The sequence below is a fragment of the Pecten maximus genome, chromosome 9 (assembly GCF_902652985.1).
Source record: "Pecten maximus chromosome 9, xPecMax1.1, whole genome shotgun sequence".
In the NCBI taxonomy this organism is placed as follows: domain Eukaryota; kingdom Metazoa; phylum Mollusca; class Bivalvia; order Pectinida; family Pectinidae; genus Pecten; species Pecten maximus.
In genome coordinates, this window is record NC_047023.1 from 32,878,255 (window position 1) to 32,889,380 (window position 11,126).

At 41.7% G+C, this 11,126-nt stretch overlaps 1 protein-coding gene across 2 annotated transcripts in view; it reads left to right on the plus strand.

Moving 5' to 3' along the window:
- Positions 1-10,902, plus strand: part of LOC117335106 (solute carrier family 22 member 3-like) — a 38,447-nt gene extending 27,545 nt beyond the window's left edge. For both annotated transcript variants that reach the window (XM_033895027.1, XM_033895029.1), the window contains exons 9-10: positions 8,131-8,203; positions 9,329-10,902. In XM_033895027.1, the coding sequence (XP_033750918.1) occupies positions 8,131-8,203; positions 9,329-9,496 (241 nt within the window). In that variant the 3' untranslated portion in view covers positions 9,497-10,902. The remainder of the gene's footprint in view (positions 1-8,130; positions 8,204-9,328) is intronic.
- The last annotated feature ends 224 nt before the right edge of the window (positions 10,903-11,126 follow it).

Sequence of the window (11,126 nt, forward strand, 5' to 3'; positions counted from 1 at the left end):
ACACAAATCTTAGGTAGGGTTCCTCTACACTCCCGAACTCTACCACACAAATCTTAGGTAGGATTCCTCTACACTCCCGAACTCTACCACACAAATCTTAGGTAGGGTTCCTCTACACTCCCGAACTCTACATAACAAATCTTAGGTAGGGTTCCTCTACACTCCCGAACTCTACATAACAAATCTTAGGTAGGATTCCTCTACACTCCCGAACTCTACCCAACAAATCTTAGGTAGGGTTCCTCTACACTCCCGAACTTTACCACACAAATCTTAGGTAGGGTTCCTCTACACTCCCGAACTCTACATAACAAATCTTAGGTAGGGTTCCTCTACACTCCCGAACTCTACCACACAAATCTTAGGTAGGGTTCCTCTACACTCCCGAACTCTACCCAACAAATCTTAGGTAGGGTTCCTCTACACTCCCGAACTCTACCACACAAATCTTAGGTAGGGTTCCTCTACACTCCCGAACTCTACATAACAAATCTTAGGTAGGATTCCTCTACACTCCCGAACTCTACCCAACAAATCTTAGGTAGGGTTCCTCTACACTCCCGAATTCTACATAACAAATCTTAGGTAGGGTTCCTCTACACTCCCGAACTCTACCACACAAATCTTAGGTAGGGTTCCTCTACACTCCCGAACTCTACCCAACAAATCTTAGGTAGGGTTCCTCTACACTCCCGAACTCTACATAACAAATCTTAGGTAGGATTCCTCTACACTCCCGAACTCTACCCAACAAATCTTAGGTAGGGTTCCTCTACACTCCCGAACTCTACATAACAAATCTTAGGTAGGATTCCTCTACACTCCCGAACTTTACCCAACAAATCTGATGTAGGGTTCCTCTACACTCCCGAACTTTACCCAACAAATCTTAGGTAGGATTCCTCTACACTCCCGAACTCTACATAACAAATCTTAGGTAGGATTCCTCTACACTCCCGAACTTTACCCAACAAATCTGATGTAGGGTTCCTCTACACTCCCGAACTTTACCCAACAAATCTTAGGTAGGGTTCCTCTACACTCCCGAACTCTACATAACAAATCTTAGGTAGGATTCCTCTACACTCCCGAACTCTACCAAACAAATCTTAGGTAGGATTCCTCTACACTCCCGAACTCTACCACACAAATCTTAGGTAGGATTCCTCTACACTCCCGAACTCTACCACACAAATCTTAGGTAGGGTTCCTCTACACTCCCGAACTCTACATAACAAATCTTAGGTAGGGTTCCTCTACACTCCCGAACTCTACCCAACAAATCTTAGGTAGGATTCCTCTACACTCCCGAACTCTACATAACAAATCTTAGGTAGGATTCCTCTACACTCCCGAACTCTACCACACAAATCTTAGGTAGGGTTCCTCTACACTCCCGAACTCTACCCAACAAATCTTAGGTAGGGTTCCTCTACACTCCCGAACTCTACCACACAAATCTTAGGTAGGGTTCCTCTACACTCCCGAACTCTACCACACAAATCTTAGGTAGGATTCCTCTACACTCCCGAACTCTACATAACAAATCTTAGGTAGGGTTCCTCTACACTCCCGAACTTTACCACACAAATCTTAGGTAGGGTTCCTCTACACTCCCGAACTCTACCACACAAATCTTAGGTAGGGTTCCTCTACACTCCCGAACTCTACCACACAAATCTTAGGTAGGATTCCTCTACACTCCCGAACTCTACCACACAAATCTTAGGTAGGTTCCTCTACACTCCCGAACTCTACCACACAAATCTTAGGTAGGATTCCTCTACACTCCCGAACTCTACCACACAAATCTTAGGTAGGATTCCTCTACACTCCCGAACTCTACCACACAAATCTTAGGTAGGGTTCCTCTACACTCCCGAACTCTACCACACAAATCTTAGGTAGGATTCCTCTACACTCCCGAACTCTACACAACAAATCTTAGGTAGGGTTCCTCTACACTCCCGAACTCTACCACACAAATCTTAGGTAGGATTCCTCTACACTCCCGAACTCTACCATAACAAATCTTAGGTAGGATTCCTCTACACTCCCGAACTCTACCAAACAAATCTTAGGTAGGATTCCTCTACACTCCCGAACTCTACCCAACAAATCTTAGGTAGGATTCCTCTACACTCCCGAACTCTACCACACAAATCTTAGGTAGGGTTCCTCTACACTCCGAACTCTACAATAGGTAGATTACACTCCCGAACTCTACATAACAAATCTTAGGTAGGGTTCCTCTACACTCCCGAACTCTACCACACAAATCTTAGGTAGGGTTCCTCTACACTCCCGAACTCTACCCAACAAATCTTAGGTAGGGTTCCTCTACACTCCCGAACTCTACCCAACAAATCTTAGGTAGGATTCCTCTACACTCCCGAACTCTACCACACAAATCTTAGGTAGGGTTCCTCTACACTCCCGAACTCTACCAACAAATCTTAGGTAGGGTCCCTCTACACTCCCGAACTCTACCCAACAAATCTTAGGTAGGGTTCCTCTACACTCCCGAACTCTACCCAACAAATCTTAGGTAAGGTTCCTCTACACTCCCGAACTCTACCACACAAATCTTAGGTAGGATTCCTCTACACTCCCGAACTCTACCACACAAATCTTAGGTAGGATTCCTCTACACTCCCGAACTCTACCACACAAATCTTAGGTAGGATTCCTCTACACTCCCGAACCCTACCACACAAATCTTAGGTAGGGTTCCTCTACACTCCCGAACTCTACATAACAAATCTTAGGTAGGGTTCCTCTACACTCCCGAACTCTACATAACAAATCTTAGGTAGGATTCCTCTACACTCCCGAACTCTACCCAACAAATCTTAGGTAGGGTTCCTCTACACTCCCGAACTCTACCACACAAATCTTAGGTAGGGTTCCTCTACACTCCCGAACTCTACATAACAAATCTTAGGTAGGGTTCCTCTACACTCCCGAACTCTACCACACAAATCTTAGGTAGGGTTCCTCTACACTCCCGAACTCTACCCAACAAATCTTAGGTAGGGTTCCTCTACACTCCCGAACTCTACCACACAAATCTTAGGTAGGGTTCCTCTACACTCCCGAACTCTACATAACAAATCTTAGGTAGGATTCCTCTACACTCCCGAACTCTACCCAACAAATCTTAGGTAGGGTTCCTCTACACTCCCGAACTCTACATAACAAATCTTAGGTAGGGTTCCTCTACACTCCCGAACTCTACCACACAATCTTAGGTAGGGTTCCTCTACACTCCCGAACTCTACCACACAAATCTTAGGTAGGGTTCCTCTACACTCCCGAACTCTACACAACAAATCTTAGGTAGGGATTCCTCTACACTCCCGAACTCTACCACACAAATCTTAGGTAGGATTCCTCTACACTCCCGAACTCTACCACACAAATCTTAGGTAGGGTTCCTCTACACTCCCGAACTCTACCACACAAATCTTAGGTAGGGATTCCTCTACACTCCCGAACTCTACCACACAAATCTTAGGTAGGGTTCCTCTACACTCCCGAACTCTACATAACAAATCTTAGGTAGGGTTCCTCTACACTCCCGAACTCTACATAACAAATCTTAGGTAGGGTTCCTCTACACTCCCGAACTCTACCCAACAATCTTAGGTAGGGATTCCTCTACACTCCCGAACTCTACCACACAAATCTTAGGTAGGGTTCCTCTACACTCCCGAACTCTACCACACAAATCTTAGGTAGGATTCCTCTACACTCCCGAACTCTACCACACAAATCTTAGGTAGGATTTCCTCTACACTCGCGAACTCTACATAACAAATCTTAGGTAGGGTTCCTCTACACTCCCGAACTCTACCACACAAATCTTAGGTAGGGTTCCTCTACACTCCCGAACTCTACCACACAAATCTTAGGTAGGGTTCCTCTACACTCCCGAACTCTACCACACAAATCTTAGGTAGGATTCCTCTACACTCCCGAACTCTACCCAACAAATCTTAGGTAGGGTTCCTCTACACTCCCGAACTCTACCCAACAAATCTTAGGTAGGATTCCTCTACACTCCCGAACTCTACATAACAAATCTTAGGTAGGGTTCCTCTACACTCCCGAACTTTACCACACAAATCTTAGGTAGGGTTCCTCTACACTCCCGAACTCTACCACACAAATCTTAGGTAGGGTTCCTCTACACTCCCGAACTCTACCACACAAATCTTAGGTAGGGTTCCTCTACACTCCCGAACTCTACCACACAAATCTTAGGTAGGATTCCTCTACACTCCCGAACTCTACCACACAAATCTTAGGTAGGATTCCTCTACACTCCCGAACTCTACCACACAAATCTTAGGTAGGATTCCTCTACACTCCCGAACTCTACCACACAAATCTTAGGTAGGATTCCTCTACACTCCCGAACTCTACATAACAAATCTTAGGTAGGATTCCTCTACACTCCCGAACTCTACATAACAAATCTTAGGTAGGATTCCTCTACACTCCCGAACTCTACATAACAAATCTTAGGTAGGATTCCTCTACACTCCCGAACTCTACATAACAAATCTTAGGTAGGATTCCTCTACACTCCCGAACTCTACCCAACAAATCTTAGGTAGGATTCCTCTACACTCCCGAACTCTACCACACAAATCTTAGGTAGGGTTCCTCTACACTCCCGAACTCTACCATAACAAATCTTAGGTAGGGTTCCTCTACACTCCCGAACTCTACCACACAAATCTTAGGTAGGGTTCCTCTACACTCCCGAACTCTACCCAACAAATCTTAGGTAGGGTTCCTCTACACTCCCGAACTCTACCCAACAAATCTTAGGTAGGATTCCTCTACACTCCCGAACTCTACCACACAAATCTTAGGTAGGATTCCTCTACACTCCCGAACTCTACCACACAAATCTTAGGTAGGGTTCCTCTACACTCCCGAACTCTACCCACAAATCTTAGGTAGGATTCCTCTACACTCCCGAACTCTACCCAACAAATCTTAGGTAGGGTTCCTCTACACTCCCGAACTCTACCCAACAAATCTTAGGTAAGGTTCCTCTACACTCCCGAACTCTACATCACAAATCTTAGGTAGGATTCCTCTACACTCCCGAACTCTACCACACAAATCTTAGGTAGGGTTCCTCTACACTCCCGAACTCTACCACACAAATCTTAGGTAGGATTCCTCTACACTCCCGAACTCTACATAACAAATCTTAGGTAGGGTTCCTCTACACTCCCGAACTCTACCCAACAAATCTTAGGTAGGGTTCCTCTACACTCCCGAACTCTACCACACAAATCTTAGGTAGGATTCCTCTACACTCCCGAACTCTACCACACAAATCTTAGGTAGGTTCTCTACACTCCCGAACTCTACATAACAAATCTTAGGTAGGATTCCTCTACACTCCCGAACTTCTACCTAACAAATCTTAGGTAGGATTCCTCTACACTCCCGAACTCTACCATAACAAATCTTAGGTAGGATTCCTCTACACTCCCGAACTCTACCACACAAATCTTAGGTAGGGTTCCTCTACACTCCCGAACTCTACCCAACAAATCTTAGGTAGGGATTCCTCTACACTCCCGAACTCTACATAACAAATCTTAGGTAGGATTCCTCTACACTCCCGAACTCTACCCAACAAATCTTAGGTAGGATTCCTCTACACTCCCGAACTCTACCACACAAATCTTAGGTAGGGTTCCTCTACACTCCCGAACTCTACATAACAAATCTTAGGTAGGGTTCCTCTACACTCCCGAACTCTACCACACAAATCTTAGGTAGGATTCCTCTACACTCCCGAACTCTACATAACAAATCTTAGGTAGGATTCCTCTACACTCCCGAACTCTACCACACAAATCTTAGGTAGGGTTCCTCTACACTCCCGAACTCTACCCAACAAATCTTAGGTAGGGTTCCTCTACACTCCCGAACTCTACCACACAAATCTTAGGTAGGGTTCCTCTACACTCCCGAACTCTACCACACAAATCTTAGGTAGGATTCCTCTACACTCCCGAACTCTACCACACAAATCTTAGGTAGGATTCCTCTACACTCCCGAACTCTACCACACAAATCTTAGGTAGGGTTCCTCTACACTCCCGAACTCTACCACACAAATCTTAGGTAGGGTTCCTCTACACTCCCGAACTCTACCACACAAATCTTAGGTAGGATTCCTCTACACTCCCGAACTCTACCACACAAATCTTAGGTAGGATTCCTCTACACTCCCGAACTCTACCCAACAAATCTTAGGTAGGATTCCTCTACACTCCCGAACTCTACCCAACAAATCTTAGGTAGGGTTCCTCTACACTCCCGAACTCTACCACACAAATCTTAGGTAGGGTTCCTCTACACTCCCGAACTCTACCACACAAATCTTAGGTAGGATTCCTCTACACTCCCGAACTCTACCACACAAATCTTAGGTAGGGTTCCTCTACACTCCCGAACTCTACAAAACAAATCTTAGGTAGGATTCCTCTACACTCCCGAACTCTACATAACAAATCTTAGGTAGGGTTCCTCTACACTCCCGAACTCTACCACACAAATCTTAGGTAGGGTTCCTCTACACTCCCGAACTCTACCCAACAAATCTTAGGTAGGATTCCTCTACACTCCCGAACTCTACATAACAAATCTTAGGTAGGATTCCTCTACACTCCCGAACTCTACATAACAAAATCTTAGGTAGGGTTCCTCTACACTCCCGAACTTTACCTAAAAAATATTAGGTAGGCTACTGACTCTAACAGCATTCATTACAATGTTTTAGAATTTTAGATTTTTAGATTTTTGACCAAAAACCTTAAATATGAAATTTCAAAACAAAAACGTGTTTTCAGATTTTTAGATTTTTGACCAAAATTCTGAAGTTTCAACTTTCAAAACTGAATATCAAATATCCAATATCATTTCGCGATTTTGAGTTTTTGGATTTTTGGATTTTTAGACCTTTGGCCCTTCAAAGTTCCAAAATATGAAAACTCGTTCATGTCTTCAAAGCACCCGAATGACTACAATGGCAATCAGCTAATTCGAAACCGAAAGTAAATCACGTGACTCATTTTCACACAAGATGTCGGCATTGGACCGGTACGTAGATATTGTTCGATTAATGGTAGAGGAATGGAAATACAATTGTTCTGATGTATCCAACACACTAAGGACTCAATATGGACTCAATAGAGGGATAGGCCAGTCTACTATTTGCAAATTTTGTTGTGCTAGTAACATACATATGACGTACGATTATGGACGATTTAATAATGCATAAATACAGGATATAGCTAGAAGTGCTGTATTAAGGACTTGACCGGTGTACGGTAGAAAAATGTTAACGGGTATGTTTTTTCAGAATCTCTTTGTAGACCAAATACATTTGAGTCATCGTATGACGATGGTGCCGCCATGCTCCACTATAGCCTACTTTCGGTTTCGCGGTTCTGGCGATCGTGGTCATTCCGGTGCTTTGAAGAGATGAACGAGTTTTGATATTTTGGAACTTTGAAGCCCTTCAAAGTTCCAAAATATCAAAACTCTAAAAATCCAAACATCCGAAAACTCAAAATCGCGAAACGATTTTGGAAATTTGATATTTTAGGTTTTTAGTAAAAAATCTAAAAATCTAAAAATTCAAAACAGTTTTGAAATTTTAGAATTTTGGCTAAAAAACTTAAAAATCTAAAAAATCAAAACAATTTTGAAAGTTGAAATTGAAATTTGATATTTTAGGTTTTTGGTAAAAAATCTAAATATTAAGTGTTACACGGACCTTTGACTGCTGTATTCTGTATCAAGTTAAAAACGAAAACAAATATTCAGAATCATGCATACATGTCCTGGTACAATTTGAAAGCCACACACACACCTCGCTGCCATCACTGTGCATCAGGAATCGAGAGTTAAGCTATGAGGCTAGTTGATTGCAAACGTCTTTCCACCGTCATCACGGTGCGTCAGGGAGACGAGTTAATTACAAACGTGCGTCAGGGAACGATAGTTGGGTTATACACTGTATTATGAGACTAGTTAATTACAAACGTTACTATGACTGAGACTGACAAATGCTTGTAAACTTATTTATAGAAATGTTGGTCTGGGATTCTGTTCGGCAGCAGCTCGCATCGGAGGGATGATTGCGCCTTACTCCAATATATTCGTAAGTACAATGTAGTATTCACACTATGAGACGTAATAACATGTTATGTTAGAACGTATGCAAATTAGGCACGTATATTGTTAAGACGAAATGCCTATGCAGGAAACTTACGTATTCTGTGATTATTTTAATTTAAACAACTGATATTTTACTGCTGTTGATTTGTATATTATATATGTTACTGCTATCTAACACATGTATTTGTACTAACAAGAGGCCCATAAGGTAGACTAGCCTTTGGACAGAAATATGTATTTATCCTTCAGAGAGAGAAAAAATCGGATGTATTACAAGCGCAAAATCACAGATTTTGTAATGTTCAAATGACTTGATATATGAAGAATCCTTCGATCTTTAAGAAGCTCTGCAATGTGTCCTGATTTATTCGAGGAATATTTTTACCATATTCTGATTTGTTCCATATATATGCCCCGTCGTTCCACGGGCACTTCGTTAAATGTCCGTTATGAGTTCAGGCAACCTACGTTATTTGCTCCAATCTCTGTAAAATGTTCATTAAGTTTTCAGACGACCTGCGAGATTTGCCCAATAGTCTCTTTGTTAAATGTTCGTTAAGTGTTCAGGCGACCTACGAGATTTGCTCCATAGTCTCTTTGTTAAATGTTCGTTATGTGTTCAGGCGACCTACGAGATTTGCTCCATAGTCTCTTTGTTAAATGTTCGTTATGTGTTCAGGCGACCTACGAGATTTGCTCCATAGTCTCTTTGTTAAATGTTCGTTATGTTTTCAGGCGACCTACGAGATTTGCTCCATAATCTCTTCGTTAAATGTCTGTTATTTTCTAGGCGACCTGCGTGATTTGCTCCAATCTCTGTTAAATGTTCGTTATGTTTTCAGGCGACCTACGATATTTGCTCCATAATCTCTTCGTTAAATGTCTGTTATTTTCTAGGCGACCTACGTGATTTGCTCCAATCTCTGTTAAATGTTCGTTATGTTTTCAAGCGACCTACGAGATTTGCTCCATAATCTCTTCGTTAAATGTCTGTTATTTTCTAGGCGACTTACGTGATTTGCTCCAATCTCTGTTAAATGTTCGTTATGTTTCCAGGCGACCTACGAGATTTGCTCCAATCTCTGTTAAATGTTCGTTATGTTTTCAGGCGTCCTACGTGCTTTGGGGGCCAGGCGTGGTGTTCGGGATATGTTGTATCCTTGTAGCCTTCCTCACCCTCCTGCTACCAGAGACGAATGGCAAGGAGCTCCCGCAGACAGTAGAGGATTATAACGATTGGGTTAAACAAAGACCCAATGCATCACAAGCGATATAGTTAAAATGTACCTATCGGAAGTAGGAAAGTGTGGAGTGGTGCAAAGGTCGCCATGTTGTAGTTCCATTATCAAACCAAGCATATTGTTAGAAATAAAATGACATTTTAGTTCCAAAAATAACTATATGCAAGCTGCGTCTAAATGCTCAATACCATCGCACGCATTAATTAGGGTTGTATTAGCTAAGTTTGCATGTATTAAATATGAAATTTTAATTTTACAAGCATTCAAGTTTTGATGATAAGTATGCTTAGTGAATATTATATGAATTCTACGAATAATAGTTGTATCATGATGAAATTACGAATGACGTGTCAAATGATAAAAGTAATGTGTCACATTATACAGTAATGTGTCACATGATAAAAGTAATGTGTCACATGATTAAAGTAATGTGTCACATGATACAGAAATATGTATCAAGTGAGAGGGAAAGGTGTCACGTGGTATGAATTATATGTCAACTGATTTACGAACGCTTACCGTATTCATACATTCGGAATGATAAACATACTAATGTATGGTACTAAGAAGACGTCCATGGACATCTCATTTCTTTCCGCATCTGGCTTTGGTCCAATTATTCTGAAACTTTGTTACGAATTTTCAGAAAAAAAAACACAGGGACTGTCCGATGTATGTTTTAAGGAAAACATTCGGATGTATTAATAAAATGGCGGGCTTAAGTAACTGAAATCAACGCATATACGTTCAAAGAGATGCAGCCACACGTTTGATAAAACACTGACATGTTTTCACACATTTACGTCCATCTTGATTCCTATACATCCAATTCCCATAGCATTCTAGCGCTGGGATTAGGACTGTCTTTGGCAATAAACAACACCGTATTTTTCACATATATCCCTTTCACGTATGGTTTTTACCGGAGCCATTTTTCCTGGCATTTCATTTCTTTCTTTTTTTGTTCTTTTTTCTTCTTCTGTAAAGCCGTTTAAAATCTTAAACCTACGTCATGCAGTAACGCCCTGAATAAAGTATGATCTCGCGATTGGTTGCAAGTAATGGAAGTTAATACAGTAAATTCTACGATTGGTCGTAAATAGTGCTAGTATATAATACGAAAACAATAAGCAACATGTCTGCTTCCAGTACTAGACAAATGATTCGCCGTTTCGAGAATTTAAAAGTCAGTGAACTTCGTGCAAAAATTCCAAAAAACAAAAAGGGCGAAACTCCGTAATCCAATAATCGGAAACAAAGCCACTGTTTCAGAGGTTGTCGTCATGTTCCTTTAGTTTAACATCTAATTTTTACATAGATCTGCATGCTTCTTTCGGGGAAAATCTACGCTGAGAGATGCCTAAAATTTGAGCTGGCCGGGTCATTTCTTCAATAAAACATATAAAATGAATTTTAGTAATAAAGTGGACATTATATAACATTTCTAGTGACAACTTTGTGTATTTATAAAGAAGTATAGCGTTACGTCCATGCATAGTTATCAACTTTTTCTTATCAGAACTACATGTAGGAGGCAGACACCAGCGGCAACAGGAGACATCTTCCAAGGTATTATTTTTGCAGAATGTATGGTAACTTTTATATTAATAAACGCGATTTTTTTTTCTTCAAATTTACAGTTACGCTAACTTTGCCGGTTATCTT